Source organism: Helianthus annuus, chromosome 17 (assembly GCF_002127325.2).
Source record: "Helianthus annuus cultivar XRQ/B chromosome 17, HanXRQr2.0-SUNRISE, whole genome shotgun sequence".
Lineage (NCBI taxonomy): Eukaryota > Viridiplantae > Streptophyta > Magnoliopsida > Asterales > Asteraceae > Helianthus > Helianthus annuus.
In genome coordinates this window covers 1,404,308-1,425,642 of record NC_035449.2, presented here as the reverse complement: position 1 = coordinate 1,425,642, position 21,335 = coordinate 1,404,308, and the positions used below count along the sequence as shown (strand labels likewise).

At 37.2% G+C, this 21,335-nt stretch overlaps 2 protein-coding genes across 7 annotated transcripts; one reads left to right on the top strand and one right to left on the bottom strand.

Annotated features, from left to right (window-relative positions):
- The first annotated feature begins 8,362 nt into the window (after positions 1-8,362).
- On the top strand, positions 8,363-11,677 carry LOC110926493 (COP9 signalosome complex subunit 5a). Its single transcript, XM_022170258.2, has 6 exons — positions 8,363-8,850; positions 9,981-10,262; positions 10,393-10,540; positions 11,060-11,142; positions 11,241-11,318; positions 11,401-11,677. The coding sequence occupies exons 1-6, from the start codon at positions 8,446-8,448 to the stop codon at positions 11,488-11,490; spliced, it is 1,086 nt and encodes a 361-aa protein (XP_022025950.1). The 5' UTR covers positions 8,363-8,445; the 3' UTR covers positions 11,491-11,677.
- Positions 11,678-11,991: 314 nt separating this feature from the next.
- Positions 11,992-20,801, bottom strand: LOC110926413 (golgin candidate 6). 6 transcript variants are annotated; one of them, XM_022170172.2, is made up of 20 exons: positions 20,617-20,801; positions 20,393-20,427; positions 20,261-20,316; positions 18,936-19,073; positions 18,817-18,869; positions 18,188-18,334; positions 17,707-17,780; positions 17,561-17,630; positions 17,417-17,470; positions 16,660-16,755; positions 16,532-16,582; positions 16,358-16,444; positions 15,648-15,743; positions 15,511-15,582; positions 15,222-15,407; positions 15,029-15,132; positions 14,878-14,926; positions 14,728-14,793; positions 13,415-14,188; positions 11,992-12,717 (listed from the first exon to the last, which is right to left on the bottom strand). In XM_022170172.2, exons 4-20 carry the CDS (start codon positions 19,012-19,014, stop codon positions 12,166-12,168), a joined length of 2,610 nt encoding a protein of 869 aa, XP_022025864.1. In that variant the 5' UTR covers positions 19,015-19,073; positions 20,261-20,316; positions 20,393-20,427; positions 20,617-20,801; the 3' UTR covers positions 11,992-12,165. The 6 variants fall into 6 exon arrangements, with proteins under 6 accessions (XP_022025864.1, XP_035842489.1, XP_022025862.1 ...); XM_035986596.1 differs by having other exon boundaries at positions 17,707-17,796; positions 18,946-19,073; XM_022170170.2 differs by having other exon boundaries at positions 18,946-19,073.
- Between the last annotated feature and the right edge of the window lie 534 nt (positions 20,802-21,335).

The window sequence follows — 21,335 nt, the reverse complement described above, 5'->3', positions numbered from 1 at the left end:
TTCGCAGACGATAGAAAACAATGAGAAAAATAATAAAATAAAATAAATAATATATATTGTCGTACTCTTTCTGGGGAAGAGTACTCCAGATTCTTATGAAAGGATTATCTCTGAGGATGGAAGAGAGGTCATTAAAGATTCCATTGGTAAATTATACCTCATATTTAATATACGGAGTCCTTATGAGTGTAATCCATAGTTTGCTAAGCTTATGGTTTGCTAAAGGTTTATTATCCCTTGCATTAATGTAAAAATACTTGGCAGTCACTATCAATGCTAAATGGTAAAGGACGTACCTAATGCTATTATCGATGTGCACTGTCTCAGGTATTCAACCGGTAGTCCAGGCGGTTCCTTTCTTATCCTTTCCAGACCTAGCTGCTCCTTTCTTGGCAGCCTTAGGGCAATTAGTACTGATGTGCCCCTTTTCACCACAGCTGAAACAGTTTGCATCCTTCATGTCCCTACATTCGTGGGACTGGTGGCCAGCTCTTTTACAGATGCCACATTGCTTTATCTTTTGGTTTAATCGACACGGCCCCCAATGTCTTCTTTTGCAGGTTTTGCATGTAGGCTTTTTGTTGGAATCCTGTTGGTTATTGTTGAGCTTGGATTTGCTCTTCTTAGGATTCTGAGAGTTATCCTCCTCCCTTTGTCTTTTGTCATTAGTTTCATTCATGAACGACTTTTGTCTCACTATATCTAGAGTGAGAGACAAGGATAGATCTACAGCTGATCTGTAGTTGATTGGCCTTGAAGCCTTAACATCCCCTTTTATTTCTGGTGCCAAACCACCGATGAAACGCGCAATGCGTTTTGGTTCCGGGGTAATTAAGTAGGGTACCAGTCTAGATAGGGAGTTGAAGTCGGTAACATATTGCTGACAATTTAGGTTTTTCATTGTGAGATTCAGAAAATCTGTCTCCACCTTTTCCACTTCGTGTTGTGGACAGTAGTTCACTTTGATAAGGTCCACAAACTTGGACCATCCCATAAGGTATAGGGGAATTTTCCCCGTGGACTGCATCATGGCCCTCCACCATACAAGAGCCTCTCCCTTAAAAGATTGTGAAACAAATTTTACTACGTCCTTGTCAGCACAATCGCTGATGTCCACAACCGTTTCCATTTCCTCAAGCCATTCCATAGCATCAATTGCTCCTTTTTCGCCATTGAAATCTCTGGGTTTGCATGAGACAAAATATTTGTAGGTGCACCCGCCCTCAGTTGAACGAGGCTTATCATAGAGTACTAACTCCTGAGGTTCGCTCTTTTTATCTGAAGAGTGAACGGAGCTCTCCTTACGAGCTGATGTATGCGTTTCCGTATAGATCTTTGAGTGAGTGACACTCGGTTCCTTTTTGTTCTCAAGGACCTTATCCACAACTTCACTAATTGCTGCGCTAATCAAGGCCCGAAGAGTAGTGCCATTAACATTTATATTTATATTTGCATCCTTGTTTTTAGCCGCTGTACTGCTGTGTGCTTCGTCGGAAACCTCCATTCTGGAGCTTTGGTACTAACACCAAAAATAACATATGCTTAGTCGCAAGTTATTATGGAATCATCGTAATGGATGATTTACAAAGTCATGGTATTACCAAACCATAATGGCTGTTAGGTTTATAACTTCCTTATAGTATGCTACTAGAAAGTATGTCAATTATATTTAGCCTAGGTCAAAAAGGACCATCAATTGTGTTTATGGTTTGGACCGAGTCCATTACCTTTTAACTGGGGATCACAATGTCACAACTATCCTTGTCATAACGAAAATCTTTAGATAGTTGGAAGGCTTGTCATGACGGACATTAATAATCATAGGCCCGAAGGCCTCGTCACAAAGGACATACAAAACATGGCACTTAAGGCATTAATATATAAGCTGCAATCTTATTGGATCAGAGAGTTTAAGGTTCGAACATAGTTCTTCACCTTTGGACAGAGAGTCAAAGACTACAACCGTCATCCTTTGGAAGATAATTTATTTTGCCACAAAGGCTAGTCAATGTACGTCATTCTGACTAACTAGACGATTGTGAGCCCCAGAAGAGTCAGCCGTGGTAAAGCTTTGAAGGCTAACTATCCATGTAATAATAATTGATTAATTATACAGCTAATTGTCGAACGTGGCGATTAAATAGTCATGGTGTAACTCAACCATATGGACCAATAGATAGTATTAAATTTATTTGGTTATGCTTGGCCTAGGTTTTTAGATAAACCATCTTTGGAGTTTGAACGGAATATAATCCTTCATATTTATTAGACAGGGGACATACATCACGACTGTCAATGTCGTACCGACACTTTATAAAGCATAAAGGCTTGTTCCAAAGGACTTTTTGATGGCACAGACGCCTTGTCACTAGGGAAGTTTTAAAACATAATCAATGATTCCTTTGGATTGGCGAATTTCATAACTCGTTGTTTTGACAAGAAGTTATGAAATAAAAACTATTTTGTTCATGTATGCGCCTTCGCCCGTAGGTATACATCCCAGGTGGATGTTTAGATGCGTACATCATGTTCGATGTTTATTAGCCATGATTCCTATCGATCATATAGGCTAATTAAGGGGGTTTGGAAGTTCCTAATATAGAGATGACAAGCGTGATTTTATCGCATCACTGTTGTCGGGAGTGTTAACACGTTTTCAAGTGTTAATTAGGATCTGAATCTCTTCTACACAGGTTTACCATCTTAGCAAGGTCTTCAATGACATTCAAGCTAGGTCAAACCTTTTAAGATTCTCCTTTAATACATACACTTAACAGAAAAGGAATAATATTTATTTTATTCAGGATTTTTATCATGAATCCTAATTTATAAGTTAGTAATAGCACAAATGGCCTAGTCGAGTAGACAAGTTTAATTTATAATTCATGATTTCTGAGAATCGAGGCATTACAATTTATCCTAGTTATAAAACATTACGGATATTAAGGTGGCACCAAGGCCTAGTCACAAGGACATTTATAAATTATAAGCTAGGATTTCAGAGAATCAAAGCCTTGAGGTTTGAACTTAGTTCATTACCTTTTTCTGACAGGGAGTCGTAGGTTACGACTGTCTTTATTAAAATTTCTGGCCCGTGGGCCTATCAATTAACATTTCGTAAGATGTTAAGACATGTAGTCATTGCACTGATGATACGTTCAACGGTCACAGTAATGACATGACGCCATGATCAGTGCCATTAATTTAATCAACTGTCGTTCAGTGGTCATAACAATGACATGACGGCAGGATTAGCACTTAATCAACTGTCATTCAGCGGTCATAATAATGACATAACGACATGATTAGTACTTTAATTTAAATCAATTGTCATTCAGCGGTCATAATAATGACATGACGACCAGATTATCGTCTAGAGGGCTTTTGAGCATAGCTCACCCCCTTAGGGCGGGGGATCTCAAAAGATCACAACTGTCGATGTCGCAATCGGACAATGTATTATAGCCCGCGGTACTTCATCCTTAAGGGATGACTATTTTACTTACAGGGAATTTTAAATAAATCCCAATTTTCAAATTTACTACCTGTAGGCACTTCATCCTTAATGGATGGCTGTTTTACTTACAGGGAGTTTTAAATAAATCCCAATTTTTCAAAGATGGCCTGTGTGATTTATACTGCATCACAATTTGCCCAGCATGTTAACACACTTTCAGATGTTAACATAAATTTGGAATCTTTTTGACAGGTTCTACCATCTTGGCCATGTCTGCGACGATACGTGGCTAGGTTTCACCCCTAAGATTCTCTTTTTAACATAACGCAGATCAATCCTAAGTTGAGACGTTACTTATGGATCTGAATCTAATTATGGAGATACCATCTTGGCTCTGTCTTAAATGACACCTGAGCTAGGTCTTGTCCCTGTTTAGATTTTGCCATTTTATAATAATGGTAGATCTTGCAAAAAGGAATGTTACTTTAATTTATTTCATATAGTATATTCTTATATGTTGAATAAATGAAATTTAGATAAAACATCCCAATGGTTTCAAAAGAGATATAGAATTGCCCAAAAACGAACTTAAAAGAAATGATGTTGTCCTCAAAGGGACCAGAAGATAATTATCGTTATAAAGACTTTTAAGAAAACGATCTTCAGTAAAAGGAGTCTCTTCTTCATTTTTGTTCTGAATGTCCCCTCCTTGGTCGTACGTTAATCCTGGTCGCGGTACGAAGCTCAGCCTTCCTTAGGCTTCTAATGGGGAGAATTTCCATTATAGCTTCTTTGCTTGACGACACATCAAGAATATATAGAATTGAAAACAAAAATTCTCCGAATAGAGATGAGGGTATTCCTATGTTAAGTCTAGACTCAAGTATGTGCAATTGTGTCACTGAGATTAAACACATTAGGATAGTATTTAATTCACTCAATGTTGGCTCTGATACCAACCTGTCACACCCCGAATTTCCACGTGGCACCGGTGGGCCCGGTGGGGGTATGGTGACGTAGTTGGCATCGTCATAGACAAACAACACAATATAATAATGCACAGCGGAAGCAAAAGATAAATATATTACAATCCGAATATAAAGTAATATCAAGTATTACAACGGAAAGTAGAGGATCCACAGGCGGATCTTAAAACTTAAATGTTGTTCAACAGACTTTAGGCGCCTAGAACTTGCAAGATTCCTTATTAACGCCCTGAGCAGCTTCCAGCCTATTACGTACTTGTACCTGTCACTTAGACTTTGGAAAATACGTCAGTTTTCACTGGTAAATACACTCAACTGACTCATTTGAAAAGAGTTTATGAAAATTGGTTTAGGCGCACAAGGCACAAAACTATTTTGACACTTGATTAAATGCACAAGGCAAGATTAATCATTTATACTTGGGACAAACTATATCTCATGTTATCAGTTTTACATAACTTGCTCTACATACGGGGCCCGGTCCTATGCCGGTTTAAGATTAACCGACACACCACTATTCCCTTATTGGGAATCCCTTATTGGGTATAATTGATTAATAAGCATAAAGCATCTGTCAGGTGTATGCCTACACCCCGTGCTTAGGTCGTGGCCATTGCATTTAATGAGTCAAGGATATCCAGGACACGGTCGCATTAACCCCCAATGTTTCAGTCAAGCAATACGAATTAAAACAGGTTATTTGGATTTCCTGACTCATTGGTCTTCGAATCCCATACCTGACCATGCGGTATTTATATTACCGTATCCCAAGCCCGTAATAGGGAAAATAAGTTAAGAGTATTTACCTGAGCTGGCTCCTGTCTTAAATAGCAAGAATTATAATAACTCAGCCGTATTCACTTAAGTAAGCGTAGGTACAATTTACCGGAAGGCTCTAGTCTGGAACGATGGTATAAATAACCAATTAGAATACTAACGGGTCTTTAATTAAGCCTAAACTTAGACCGGTTAGTTTTAAGGACGATACGGTACAAGCGCACGATTAAGCGAAAGACCGGATAGAATGTGATTTAGACCCGACAAGTTTGAATACTTGTATAATATGGGTATACTAAACACATTCTGGATTTTGAGACAAAAATGATAACGTTTGACCCGTTTCGGTCAATGTATGCAAACTAGTTACATAAACCGAACCGAATGCTAAAAGAGCGTTACGGGTAACCAAAAGAGTCATATGCAAGTTTCCTGAGATAATATGCTTTAATTATGATATAATATCAGTAAGTTATGTTCTATTATGCCCCGAATAGATTTAAACTCAATTTATGCCTTATAAGGGCATTTTGGTCATTTAAAAGATTATAAAAGAGTTAAATTGGAAATCTGCGTTATGGGTCTGATTTATACAGTAATTATACTTCATTTGATATATTATAACAGTAGAGTATGACCCGTATACAAAACTTATCATTTAAAGTCAAACTATGCACCGTAGGGGTATTTTAGTAATTTCACAAGGGCTAAAGATGTCAAAACTGGAAATCTGAGATCAAAATCTTATACTTACTGTTATTATATGAAAATATACTAAATACATCAGTAGAAAAAGGTTTGGGGTCAAAAGGATTTATAAAACTCATTTTATGGCTTAAACGGTCAAAACCGGCACTAACCGAATCAACGTATAGACCTATGATACGATCAGCCAAAAATTAAATAAAAATCTTCAAAAATCCCAAAATATTATATAACATCAGTGGGTAAAAAGTTTTATATCAAAAAGTGGCCTCAAATAGGTTATACGCGACATGCGCCGTTTATGTAACATAAAGATATAGTTTTACGATATTGGCCATAACTCAAAATCTGGACCTCCAACTGGTCTCAAATTTTCGGTGCAAGTTTATAAATCATTAGTAAAGATTTCTACTCTTTCACTTTTCCCAAAATCACGTTTTATATCAAAAAGGGCAAAATAGTCAACTTTTAAGCATAATCGGAAACATGCATATGAATCGGTTAAGCATAGACTCAAGTTGTAAAAATTCCAGAGAGTTAAACTTAAATAAAATTGGTCAAAAATATACTCTAATACAGATCTCAAACATGCATGCACGGATCCGAATCGAGAATCAACGAAAAAGTCGTTTTATAAGACTTTCGGTTCCGATCCGAGTTTATACTAAAGATTGTCGAGTTGATTATGATAAAACACATTCTTATATTCATTATAATTTATTTTTTTGATGATCAAACTGATTGCATGTCATCTACATTACCATTTATGCTATATTTGCAAAAACACTTCCTGTTGACTTTTTAAGAACATCTTTGACTCGACAAATAGCATGCTTAGAGTGGGAATCAGAGAATACCCTTTTGAGGGTTTGTTTCCCACATAAATACCAACTTATAAGTGGTTTCAATTTGAGAAATGACAGAGCCCAACTCGTTTAATCGGAAAGTCAAACTATATGAACAACGGATTGACTTTTGGCTAATGATCAAAGCTAGAACGAATTAGAGGAAGTTATGGATGCTTACAAGAGTCCTAATGAAGCTTAGTTATCACTATGAAGGTGCCTTGCTGCCCAGAAAGCTCCAGATTACCTCTTGTGAATTTTTGAAGTTTCAAGTGTTCTTGTTTTCTACTCAAGAACTCAATTGTGAAGCTTTTGATCTGAATTTAAGGGTGTTTCAGAGGTTATGAGAGAGCCCCAGGTGTCCTACCTTGCATGTAATCCAATTGGTGCATTTGGGAGGTGAAACCAGCTGTTCTCAACTCACAAAACTGACCCAAAATGCAAAATTCGCGATTTTCTGATACTGGGCAGGCCATGCGGCCCGCTTAAGGCAGCCCAGGCGGGCCGCCTAGGGGTCTGCAGGTCCAACATTCTTCAAATGTTGCAGTTTTGGTCCCTATCCTTCGCGAACGAGATTTTGGCTATTTATCTTGACTCGTAAACCCTCAAACTTGGTTTTTAGGAACCTTGGGACATTTACCAACATGGTAATGTCCTCGGTTAACTTTGCGCTCACCCGAAAAGTCATGAAATTCGACGTTGACGCTTTTAACCCCTCAAGTACGGTTTTGGCCATAACTTTCTCATACGATAACGAAACTTCATGAAATTTTTACCACATATTCTAGTGAGTATATTTTAGCATTACAAAGCTTCGGGTCTGCCAAAAGTTCACTGAGAGGTATAAATTCAACATGTTGACACTTTTAGCCCCTATAGTTTGTAATTCCTCACTTTCGTGCATTTTCCGCTTCGTATGATCCATGATCCATCCGTTTAGGGTTATAAACATTATGTAGGGTTATTATGGAGTCTATTTATCCATTGTTGACACTTTGGACCCTTACGTTCCATAGTTTTCACTGTTTGTCAACTTTAGTCCCTCTAAAGTATGTTTTCGCATATGCAAAGTCTATGACACGTGTCAATACATTATTGGACGTAAATTTTCGAGGTGTTACAGTTTTGGTCGTCGTTTGCTTACTACTTAACACGGTTTTACGGTCCGACATCTGCAACACGGGGGTTCAACATTGGTACAAAACTCGTTGGACATCGTTTTTGTTGTTTTTTTCTCAACGTACCAGTATAAAATTCGTTGAACACGAAGTCGTATTCGCAACAATTTATTTTTGGTATTGTAAGCTAGTATTGTAAGCTATTTTTTTCTCGATGTGCTAGTATAAAATTTGTTGAACACGAAGTCATATCCGCAACAATTTATTTTTTGGTATTGTAAACTATATCCAGTGCAAATACCATGTCGATAGCGTAAGGAACCAAACCAATATCAACGAACAACAACAATATTGGTACATACATTTGTTTTTAGGGTTTTTATTCGATGTAAAACAAATGTCAATTGTTATGCCTAGTGCCAGTATCATGGTATTACTAATAAACCGAAACGATATCAACCAAAATTCCGCCGCAAAGATGAAGCCCACTAGTTAACAAAACACACTATAATAAAACACAAAAACAACAAAGGGTTGCAAACGTTTCTTCACCAACAATGGATCCCTACTCGTTCTCCTCATCGGCGGCCATGGCGCAACAGACATGGGAGCTTGAAAACAACATCGTAACAATGGAGGCTCCTCAGTCTTCCGAATCAGACGCCATCTTCTACTACGACGAGGCCGCTCAGGCCAAGTTCCAGCAAGAGAAACCATGGCTCAACAACCCTCACTACTTCAAACGGGTCAAAATCTCAGCCCTAGCTTTACTCAAGATGGTGGTTCATGCTCGCTCCGGTGGAACCATCGAAGTCATGGGCCTTATGCAGGGGAAGACTGACGGAGATGCGATTATTGTTATGGACGCTTTTGCCCTTCCGGTTGAAGGTACCGAAACTAGGGTTAATGCTCAGGCGGATGCGTATGAGTATATGGTTGAGTATTCTCAGACTAATAAACAGGTTGATTTCTTGTTCAATTTTGGTATTCTTTTTGTTAATTTTTAGAAATTAGAAACCCTAACCCTAACCCTAAATGCCTAAAATATTGTGAGTGTGTGACATTTGTAATGGTGAGTTTGAATGTATCAATGCAACTCACCTGATCTTGTTTTGATGGATCTGATCTTCAATAGATTGCTTTGATGAGTTGTTGTCTAATACTGAAAGATTATAGATATAGTTTTTAGTGTTTTGCAACTGAGACTTATGAATTGGATGTTGTAAATGTAATTGGTGTTTCTTATATTTTAGATTATTTTCCTCTCATTAGTTTTGATACATGTGTGTTTCTAGACCTGGGCAGTTAATATCGATGCTCTCTCGGTGATATAGCGGTGCTACATCGGTTATCGGTCTTGGCACATAATATCGGTTCAGAATATCGGTAGAAATCTCGGTAGCGAGAATATCGGCGATATTTACCGAGATATCACCGATATTTTGATATTCTCATCTCGGTCATATCGGTGAGAAAATTGGTAGGCCAGATTTTTATGTTTTTCTTTATGGGCTGCCAACAAAATACAAAGCCCAGTTCTTTCCCAGTTCTTTTATGCTTTTTTTGGCCCATATTATAAACCTTTATCACACTTCGAACACTTAACACGACAACTGATGATGTCTGCTGAACCCTAATCGTCCCTCCCAAGCTCATGTGCTTCAATCGGATTTTAGTGTTTTAAATTATGATGAACAAATGAAGAATCGGGTGCCTTGGTTGATCTTGATGAACACTTCTTTATTTTGCTATTAATATTATATAGGTTCTAGACTTCTAGATATGAATATATATATTTTTATGCATGATATTATAAATTACCGATATCTCACCGCGATAAACGATATCTCAGATATCAGTCCTTGACCGATAACCGATATTTTTCCGCGTTAACTGCATAGTTCTATAGTCTAGACATAGAGTGATCTTTTGGCGTTGTGATTTGAAGTTGATTATATGATTATGTGTATTTAAGTCGCGGAAAACTAGTTCGATTACACAATGTTGGACACTCTTATGGTTCTATGCTGTTAACATGTAAGACACTCTTACGGTTCTATGCTGTTAATCTTGTTGTGATACTGTGATATAGGCAGGGAGATTGGAAAACGTTGTTGGGTGGTACCATTCGCATCCTGGTTACGGATGCTGGTTGTCTGGCATTGATGTTTCTACTCAAATGCTGAACCAGCAGTACCAGGAGCCTTTCCTGGCTGTTGTTATAGACCCAACAAGAACAGTTTCCGCTGGAAAAGTTGAGATCGGCGCGTTTAGGACGTACCCTGAAGGATATAAGCCGTCGGATGAGCCTGTGTCGGAGTATCAAACTATTCCTCTGAACAAGATTGAAGACTTCGGTGTTCATTGCAAACAGGTCAGTACTTAACTACTTATACCCTTTTGCTGAGAATGTTTTGCAACTGTAAAGTGTAACAGTTCCTTATGTTTTGATCCTCCTCTAGTGTTGACTAGTTTATTAAATTCTTTGCATTTTTGGTGAACAGTATTACTCGTTGGATGTTACTTATTTCAAGTCATCTCTTGATTGTCACTTGTTGGATCTTCTGTGGAATAAGTATTGGGTTAATACCCTTTCGTCTTCTCCTTTGCTTGGGAATGGTGACTATGTTGCAGGACAAATATCAGATCTTGGTATATCGATTTATTGCAATTACTTATTAGATGTATTCAAGGTTTAAAAAAACGGAAACGAGTTTCGAGGCGTAAGCCTTGAGGCGAACCGAGGCGTAAGCCCGAGGCGGATTTAAAAAATAAATATAAATATTATATATCTTATAAAAATAGTAATACTAACTAAATTCATCATCAAATTCATCAAAATAATAAAAAACACACATAAAAAAGACATAAATTGCTTGAAATTAACACAAACGCAAAAACCTCAAAAACAAATATCTAAAACCCCTGAGGCGCACCTGAGGCGCAGCCTTTTTAGTGCCTCAGCCCCTCTGAGGCGCACAAACAGTAGAAACCCCCTGAGGCGCGCCTCAGAATCGTTTTTTGGCCGTTTCGCCTTGAGGCGCGCCTCGAGGCGCACGCCTCAACCGTTTTTTAAAACCATGGATGTATTCTGATTACATTTGACATGAGTAGATGTATTTTGAAACTATAATATGTTTTTTTTTTTTTTTTTTTTGTTTTGTCATGTAGCTGAAAAACTGGAACAAGCTGAAGGTCAGTTGTCCCATTCACGGTTCGGACCTCTCATAGCACCTACCCAAAGAAAGAAAGAGGTTAGTGGCAACATAATTACGATCTTCTAGAAGTTTAATAAGATTTACCTTAAACTTATTAACAACAAGAGCTTTGTGTCATTTTTCATTCATTGCAGGAAGAATCACAACTTGCTAAAATTACACGGGATAGTGCAAAGATCACTGTTGAGCAGGTTCATGGTTTAATGTCACAGGTGGGTTCACGTTATTACGCTTTTTAACTATGTTTTCTGAATATTATTATTGATCTAACACATGGCTGATAAAATTTATTAGGTTATCAAGGACATACTCTTTAATTCAGTTCGTCCATCGCATAAATCTCAGCCAGAGTCATCAGGACCCGAGCCTATGGTTCAATCATGAAGATGGTCTCGTAGTATTATGATTGCTCATGTTTAAAACTTAGTACTCTTTTGACTGGACAGTTTTGTTGCTTGTTCATACTGATATGAGTGTCCTTTTGCTTGGTCAAATCCTTTTTATTTGGGGTACTGATATTGGAATTTGCACCAACCAAATGCTGCGTACGAGCAAACACGACTTCAGTTTTGCGTTTGTGTTTAAATAAGTTGTAGTGTATAAATCTTCTACATCGATATTTTTGAAATTACACCTGCCACCGCTGACACCATGATCACAGGCGCTATCTCCACTGGCGATTGGTTGCCACTAACCGTCATAAAAGCTATTGTAACTGGTAAACCTATTTTGGTGCGACCCGTTTTGGTGAGATCGCATTTGCAGCCGTTGCTGTCATAAAAGCAAATATAACATCTGAATCAGAGTTCTCTAAATAACATCATAGGAACATGGTCCGACTTGTTTGTTTTGCCGGAAAATCTGAAACTTAAGAATACTATGACGTCGTTTGCAAAGTTCAGCCCAGTTTTTTCAGTAAAACAAGATGGCAAAATCTTTCAAGCGTCTACATAACGACAATCTATACACGTTCACATAAAAGAATGTACAAAAAGTAATCCGAACGCTGTATATTCAAAGTTACAAAAAAATGACAATTCAATTAAAATAACGAAACAATCAGTCTTCATCATCGTCGTCATCCAGTAATCCCGTTTCATCTTCTCCGATACCTTCAAGCAAAACATCAACATCTTCACCCAACTCCACTAATCGTGCACTCAGCTTCTCTACTTTACTCTGTTCTTGACCAAGACAAACAAGCAAATCACCGAGCTCTCCTTCACTCTCTTTCTGTGCTTCCTCTCTTGCTTCCGCTTTTATTTTCTCAATATCCGGACCCAAGGTGGCCCCACCACTCTTCAACGCTCTTACTTCCATTTCTAAACTATAATTCGCTTGTTCTAGGCTATTGTACGCATCCGAGAGACTTTTCAGATCCGTTTCCATTTTTTCAGCCAAGTTTTTGTAAGATAACGCCTCGTTTTGAATATTTGAATTCTCGGTTTTAAACATTTCTAACCGTTGAGAGACTTCTTGAAGATCTCTTCTTAGTGTCTCTATTTGCACCCTCTCTGACCCATTGTTCGATCTAGGTTTAGTTTCGGCTGAACCACCCCCACCTGTATTCGCTAGGTCCTCGGCTAATGTTGCGTTTCTATTAAGAAGGTCCTGTCGTAAAAAAAGCGATTAACTTTAATCTAAGAGGCAACAAATAAATATGCAATTTACCTAGGCCTGTAAACGAACCGAACGAACACGAATATAGGCATGTTCGTGTTCGTTCATTTAATTTTAACCGAACACGAACATATAATCGAACACATTTTTTTGTTCGTGTTCGTTCATTAAGAAATCGGGCATGTTCGTGTTCGTTTATGTTCGTTCGTTTAAAGCCTAAACGAACATTTCACGGACATAAACGAACACAAAAAAAAAAATTTACTGAACATATTTGAATAAACATAAATTAACTTGATTGAAGAAACAAGTCTAATATATTACATTTCATCCGAAAACACATGTAAATAAGGGTTCATAGATATACTAATTAGTTAATTTTATATAACTAGTTAGAAAACCTAATATTTATATAAATATAACTATTTATGTATCTAATAAAATTTACGAACATAAACGAACGTAAATAAACGAACGTTCACGAACATAAATGAACGAACATAAAAGAATGTTCACGAACATAAATGAACGAACACAAGGTGTGTTCATGTTAGTTCATTTAATTAAACGAACAAATTTTTGTTCGTGTTCGTTCGTTTATTAAATAAACGAACATAAACGAACTTCCCGTCGAACAAGTTCATGAACAGTTCATGAACTTTCGGTTCGTTTACGGGCCTAAATTTACCTGTATCTCAGAGCACTGCTTCTCAACAAATAATTTGAGTCGCTTAATATAATCGCGATCATTTTCATCTTTTTTCTGTTCCAATTCTGCAGGCACAACCGAGACATTGCTCTTCGGATGACTATATATTTGCACAATACTATCTCTAATACCACCTTCCAGACTCTTTATAAAGTTGACAAATTGGGAGTCAAACATCGAAGCAAGCATTGGATGGTCATCGTTACGATTATCAGTTAATTCATTATCATCAATATCTTCCATCTCCGCCATACTATTAGCATTTGATCTGGTCAACGGTTTACGTGGTTGAGGCTGCGTTGACTTTTCAGATGAAAACAAAAAGCTTTTTTGCATCTCATCAAGCCTCAAAAAATAAGACGTAAGCCCGACTTTTTGACTTATGGTATCGACTATTGCAAAAGCATCTTTTCCCGACTCAACGATTTTATTATAAATAACGCATTCCCCTAACACAACCGCTGCTAAACCCCTTGCACACACGGTTGACTCATTGTCTGATACCAACTCAATTAAATAGGTTAAATGAGGGCGTGAATCGAGGAAAGATTGTACTGCTTTTGGGCAATCATAGAGCCATGTGACGAGCAGTTTCAAGATTATCGGTTGAAAATACGAGCTTCTTGGAGTAGTTGATTTTTCTTCTTTACCTTTTCTGGAAGACGCAAGAGCCAAGTATTTTACCATACGGTGTAATAACGGTTCTGCGGATTCTAATGATGGCATTGATGACTCAAGTTTGATTTGTAAAACCTGCATAAAAGTGAGAAACCAAAGTAAATATTATGGAGTAAAATGCCATTTTCATCCCTGAGGTTTGGTCAATTTTGTGACTTCCGTCCAAAGGTTTGTTTTTACGCATCTGGATCCAAAAGTTTTGAAATCTTGCCATTTTCATCGGGCTTATTAACTCCATCCAGTTTGCTTCGTTAAGTCAGGGGTATTTTTGTCTTTTTACCTATTTGTTTTTGTTTAGTAAGGGTATTTTGAATACTTGTACATTATGCTACATGCTTGTACATAAAGTGAAAAGGCTCGAATTGCCCTTTAAGTTAACAACAAAAAAAAAAACCGGAAATATCCCTGACTTAATAGAGAAAAATGGATGGATTTAACGGGCTGGATGAAAATGGCAAGATTTCAAACCTTTTGGATCCAGATGCGGAAAAACAAACTTTTGGACGAAAGTCGCAAAACTGGCCAAACCTTAGGGACGAAAACGGCATTTTACTCCTATGAATAATGTAAAGAGAAGGAAAGGAATGCTAAATATAAAGCATGAACTCATATACCTTTTCTTTGCACTGAATATTATCCTTCATTACATGAGAAAGAATACTAGCAGCCCTGCTACTAATCTGCATAACACAAACCGTATAATACTTGTGCTCTGTAACATAATATACAACTTAAGAAAATGTAAATTAAAATAGTGACATTACCTCAAGGTCGCCGTCATGTTCGCTCATGGCAAGCCCATGCAATAGCATGCTGCAACATAACAAGTTTAAGAAAGATTTAGTGTGTGTGTGTGTGTGTGCGTGGGGGGGGGGGGGGAGCATGTGTTCTTCCGTGCAATGGAAAAAGATATACCTTCCAAACGACATGTTCACGTCTTCCTCGAAACGAGCATTGGTAATTGACATAGGATGAGGGATTAAAGTAGACGCTAACATCTTTTGACCGTCACTATTATGCTGGTGAAGCAAATTATAGCAAGTGAGCTTCGGTTACGACATAAAAACAATGAAAAACTCCTAAATGAGAAAACGTATACAACACTAACCTCACAAAAGCTTTTAAAAACATAGTCAGCTGCAATAAACTCTTGCATGCTTGAAGTCCTTAGAATAATTCTTAATATTGAATTAAGCGCAGGCTCAACCTCTGACCCGTCACCGAGAGATTTACTCGCAAGTGCGTCAAGACTTTGACGATGCCCAGAAATCAAATCACCTATGCAATGAAAGACCTGATCATGTTATACGAGTAATAAATTCTCGTTAGAAATTGTTATACTTTTCTTAATAATTGTTAATTAATTGTAATAAATGTGAACGTAAGTCGTAACTTACCAAACAACGTACGGAAACAGGGGCCCATTGACTTTCAACTCCTAGCATTAGTAGATAGTCCAAAACTTTTCTCTACAATTATAGAGAAAATGTCAGTGAAGATGAAGCATAACGATCATTTACGTACAGAAACTAACCTGAACAAGAATTGTTTTGTTTGTCAATATATTAGTGTTGCTATCTCCATTCAGAAGCAAACGAATTGTTTCCAAGACGCTTAGTAGATTAATTGTCTACATGCATCAGTTTGATACAAAGATAAAGAAAGCGGTTAGATACTGTGAAAGAATGATTATAGAGGTAAAAAGTAGATAATTAGTTATTAGGGGAAAGTTCTTGTACAAATAAATAATAATCTTAACATACTAAACATACAAATTGAAGGAAAACTCAAAAAGACAAGGTGGCATTTTTGTAATTATCAATAACTATCAAAGTTACTCTACAAATATACCTAAAAAACCTACCCCCCCCCCCCCCCCCCAAAAAGCTAAATGCTAAAAACTAAACCCCCGAAAAACCTAAAAAAAAAAACACACACACACACAAAATTATTTAATTTTATTTTTTTAACATTTTTTATTAGAAAATCGCTACTTTTAGTAGCAGCAAAAAAAAAAAAAAAAAAAATTCTTTTTTGCTAACAAAATGTAGCGATTTTTTTATAAAAAATATAAAAAAAATCGTGTTTTTTTAGGTATTTTTGGTTGAGTTCACATTTGTATAGTAACTTTGATAGTTGGTGGTAATTACAAAAATGCCACCTTGTCTTTTTGAGTTTTCCTTCAATTTGTATATTTAGTATGTTAAGATTATTTGTATTTGATCTTTTGCCTTAGTTATTAACCTTTTGTTGAGTAAAGCTGTATGTTGTTCCTCGAAGCTTCAAAATCGATATCAACGAGTCAAAGCCTATAGTCTCTCTCAATAACACCTATACAATATCTATAAAGTGGTAAAAAGCAACAGAATGAAAGTAAAGCTTCACTATAATAAATGATCAAAAGGGAGAAACGTAAACCTGGTTGGATGAATTATTACGGAGGAGATTATTTAACAATTCAAGACAGTCCTGTGAGGTCAAAAATATCGAAACATTTCAGAATTTTTACAGTGACACGTTGACCGAAAACAACTGTATAAAATCACCTGCACAACAACGCCACCTTCTGAACCTCCTTCCTCTTTAATGATACTGAAAATCTTCTCAAACGCACCCTCGAAAACCAAGATTTTTTGGATTTCCTGAGAAGGAAACATAGAAAATTATGGCGGAAAACAGAAGAAATTAACTTTATGATAGTAAATAGTAGGGCTGCAAACGAACCAAACGAACACGAACAAGACCGTGTTCGTGTTCGTTTGTTAAGAAATATATGTGTTTGCGAACCGTTCACGAACACTTATCGAACAAGATTTTATGTTCGTGTTCGTTTGTTAAGGAAATGAACTTGTTTGTGTTCGTTTGTGTTTGTTTGTTAATTTTAGGCAACGAACATTGACGAACACAAATAAGCACAAACTAATGTTCATGAACACAAATGGAAACAAACGAACACAAACAATTGTTCATGAACAAAATATATAATACACCGACACTTTTTAGATATTTAATTTGTCGGAATTTTGAAGTATTTAAATAAATATAAAAACTAGAAACACTAATGAAGTATTGAACACAAACGAACACGTTACCGAACGTTCACGAACATAAACGAACGAACATGGCCTCTGTTCATGTTTGTTCATTTAACTAAACGAATGAAATTTCTTGTTCGTGTTCGTTTGTTTAGTAAACAAACGAACACAAACGAACTTCCCGCCAAACGGTTCATGAACTGTTTGCCGATCGTTTGGTTCGTTTGCAGCCCTACTTTTTTTAAATAGGGTAAAAATGTAAAATCACCTCTGCTTCACGGGTCAAGTAGGTTAGAAGTAACAAGGCTTCATTCCTTATAACCTACATGAAAATCAACACTGTTAATAAGAGCGAAGAAACATCACACATTACACAAATTTAATTATTTCAATGAGTATACCGGTTTCATACCTCCCGATCCATCAGCATATCCATAAGCCGCGTTATGCCACGCGGGATGGCAAGAATGGCTTCCTGTAACCTTTAGAAGACGTCAAGATATACTTCGAACCAAACAGTAGCAATGAAAAAAAAATTATTAGATAACAGACACCTACCTATTTGGAGAGTTCGTTAAAAGGGCAGTTAAAAGTTGAAGCGTGTAATATCTTATGTAGAAGTCGTCCTCTTCCTGTAAGAATATTCAACTATCAATAATATAAGAGTTAATTACTGTTTTCATCCCTGTGGTTTGTCAAAAATCACTATTTCAGACCATTAGTTTAAAAATTGCAATTTCAGTCCCTGTGGTTTCACTTTCGTAACCATTTCAGTCCATCTCGTAACCATTTCAGTCCCTGTACTAACAGAATACATGGATTGAAATGGTTACGAAAGTGAAACCACAGGGACTGAAATGGTTACGAAAGTGAAACCACGGAGACTGAAATCGCAATTTTTAAACTAATGGACTGAAATAGTGATTTTTAACAAACCACAGGGGCGAAAACAGTAATTAACTCATAATATAATTATAGGGTAACAAACTTGAGATCTTATTGTTTAAGGTATAACAGGATCGAGATACAGAAGTCGTACCAGCAGACCTAAAAGAAGAGAAATGCTTTGCCCTTCTCTTGATAGAAGATCAGCGTTCATCAGAGCTGGTTGAACCTCATTTGCATGCAATTTTGGATGAGCAATTGGTGTTAACGCACTCACAAGAGTCTCTAGAGCCCCTCGAACCTTCGACAATCATCAATGAACATATAGCATTATTAACTGGAAATGTGGCATAAAAACAGCTAGATAGATTTTTTTTTGAAGGGTGACTTTCAATATGTACATGGACCATTGGTCACCGGGTCCCCGTCTAGGATGGTTACCCGTCAGCCCAGCTTTCGCAGACGCGATGTTCTATCGGGCCCCGGCTGCCGCTCTGACTGACCTTCGCCCGGAAACCATACTGCCCCCACACGAGAGACTCGCTGGGGTGATAGCTGGATGAAAACCGGGTTGCCCTCAGGACCGCACCATGCCTCGGTAGGAACGATCCATCATTGGGACGTCCTCCCCCCATAACGCCGCAGCCGTGGATCGAACCGGTGACCTCCAAGGAGGAACCGGCCCAACCCCACCACATGGGACCAACTGGGCTAGGGGTTCGGATAAACAGCTAGATAGATAACCACCAAAAACACAAAAGCTGTTAACAGAAGCATTCAAACCATTTCAACATCGTCGTCACGTTCCCTTAGAACGCCCAATAGTACAGGAAAACCTGCAATAGAGGAGAAAAACTGTGTTATGGACAAATAAAAGGCTGATGTTTGACTATACGACGAACCTGTACACACCCATTTCTCCAAAAGCCAGCTGAGCAGCATGACTTTCTGCAACAACGGACTGGAGCTCAGCCATAGCATTTCTTCTATCTTCAGGCAGCTTACCGTTACTTATACAATCAAGCAGGCGTTCAACATAACTACCATTGACATACATAAAAGTACATTAGCCATGGAAGATAAATACTTAACTAAATAGTAATTAAATCAGCTGTACTATAGTCTATAACATAACAGATCTGTCATCTGTGTTGTCAAGAAATTCATGTATTTAGTGCATTCAAATATTCAATATATACACTATTGCATATAACTTAATTTGTTCAGACTGGAAGAACAGGGGTTCCAAGTATCTGATACGCTAGAAAAAGCAGATAATGTCAAGTCCCAATCGATACTCAAACGAACATAAAATTATGGCTAATTCCCACAATATTATTAGCATAGTTGTTAAAAGCCATCGCCTCTTGCGCCTAGGCCCATTTTTCAGGCGAGGCGAGGTAGTTGCGCTTTAGGTCGAGGAAACTGCGCTTTAATTTTCTAGGTGATGGTTCAGGCGTAGATTCCGGCGAGATTCCTAGATTCCGGAGAGTTTCCTAGATTCCGGAGAGTTTCCGGCCAAATTCTCTAAATTCCGACAAGATTCTAGCCAAATTTCTACTTTTATCCAAGGAAAACTACTCTTCTACACTAATACACTAATATTTTTAGAACTTTTGGTTCTAAATAGATGATATATCGTTTTATATAATAGATTTTGTTTATTTTATTTGAAGAATAGTATTCTTTTTCTAATACATAATATCGTTTAACTTTTTTTCATCATGCGCTTAATTTTTCTCAGGCCCTCGCTTTTTTTGCGCTTTGCGCCTAGGCCTCAGGCGAGGCCTATGCGCCTTAAGTGCGCTTAGCGGCTTTAATAACTATGATTATTAGATCAAGAAAACTACTCAAAAACTTGATTACAAATCCCTACCCAATACGCGGTATATATAGCTAACCTAACGTGTTAGACTATAACTAGGATTGTTCACGTAAATACATAATTATCCTAAAGACATCCAAACCTAAGTCTGCAATGCGAAACGATCTAAAGTGCACAATAGTATTTGCAATGCATAATTATGTTATTTCTATTCAGAAGGGGATGGCGGCACAGTTTGTTGCTCGTCTACCTACTATCCTTATGTAATTTGCCCTAATGATTGGAATGAAATATCTTCCTTAATTAAAAAAAAAAAAAAAAAAAAAAAAAAAAAAAAAAAAAAAAAAAAAAAAAAACTTGTTAAAGTAACAAGTGAAAAAAGAAAGGAAGAAAGCAAGAAACCTATCTTCATTTGAAGTTGAATTATTCTCGTTTCCAAATACAAGGCCAACCATTCCCTGCACATCAAGTATAATAAGTAAGCTCATTGGAAGCTGTAATTTCATAAATACACTGAAGAAGCTACATAATTACCTTGTAACCAGACACCAAATCCATCTTTTTCATCACTGATTAATTAAAAATAAGTGAAAAAAAACCGTATTAAAAGAAGTATTCAACATATCATAAATCGAATATTCAGATCACGAAATTAGCAATGCAATAAGACTGAAAACCTACGTGAGAGAGAGAGAGAGAGATTGGATGCAAACAAATCACTAATCAAAAGCCCTAATTAGCGATAATTTAAAACGCACCTGTTAGTTACACTTGGAACTTGATTGATTGATGAGATCGTAATAATGGTATCCGCTCACAGGGTCGAACACATAACCTCTCGATCTACAACCCGGCCCACTTTCACCCGCGTGGGGCCAACTAGGATAAGTTTTGGACTTAGGAGGTTTCGTGTTTTAAGCGGGTTTATGAGACGGTATATTTCGTATCTAAACAAACACACATGTTAGTGACGTGTTTATATTTGTAATGGATGTTATGATTTGACTTTTATGGATTTTTATTTAAATTTGCTGACAAATAATATGTCAAGGATTATGTACTAGTTAAGACTTTTATGAACTTTTGACAATTTATATGTGATTTTTATCATGTCCCTAAACATGTTTGTTAACAATTCTTTTCGTGTTAACATGCTTCTAAACAGGTCATGTTAGTGTTAGGCAATGTTGTGGCTTCGACCACCGCAAAAAGGGCATTGCCCCTTTCACCCAAGGGTCGTAACGGTGTTTATGCCCTAGCTATCCAACGTGGCATGTTTCCATGCCCCTTTCACATAAACCACATCACATACTCTTAGAATATATACCAATTTACCTAGTTTGTTTGAAAATCTAGCCCTTGATCAAATACACAAACACGAGATTGAACAACCTGGTCGACTCTTTCTATTATTAAACCAAAACACGCCAATTACAATAACCTTAACCATCCATTTATAGTAAGCTAAACCCAAACC

Excerpts from the sequence above, each read along its gene's own strand:
- LOC110926493 (XM_022170258.2), top strand. The coding sequence starts at position 8,446 with ATGGATCCCTACTCGTTCTCCTCATCGGCGGCCATGGCGCAACAGACA. Across the intron at positions 8,851-9,980 it reads ATTCTCAGACTAATAAACAG|GCAGGGAGATTGGAAAACGT; the intron begins GTTGATTTCTTG and ends ACTGTGATATAG. Across the intron at positions 11,143-11,240 it reads CTACCCAAAGAAAGAAAGAG|GAAGAATCACAACTTGCTAA; the intron begins GTTAGTGGCAAC and ends CATTCATTGCAG.
- LOC110926413 (XM_022170170.2), bottom strand. The coding sequence starts at position 20,425 with ATGAAAAAGATGGATTTGGTGTCTGGTTACAAG. Across the intron at positions 17,471-17,560 it reads ATATGCTGATGGATCGGGAG|GTTATAAGGAATGAAGCCTT; the intron begins GTATGAAACCGG and ends ATTTTCATGTAG. Across the intron at positions 14,189-14,727 it reads ATATTCAGTGCAAAGAAAAG|GTTTTACAAATCAAACTTGA; the intron begins GTATATGAGTTC and ends ACTTTTATGCAG.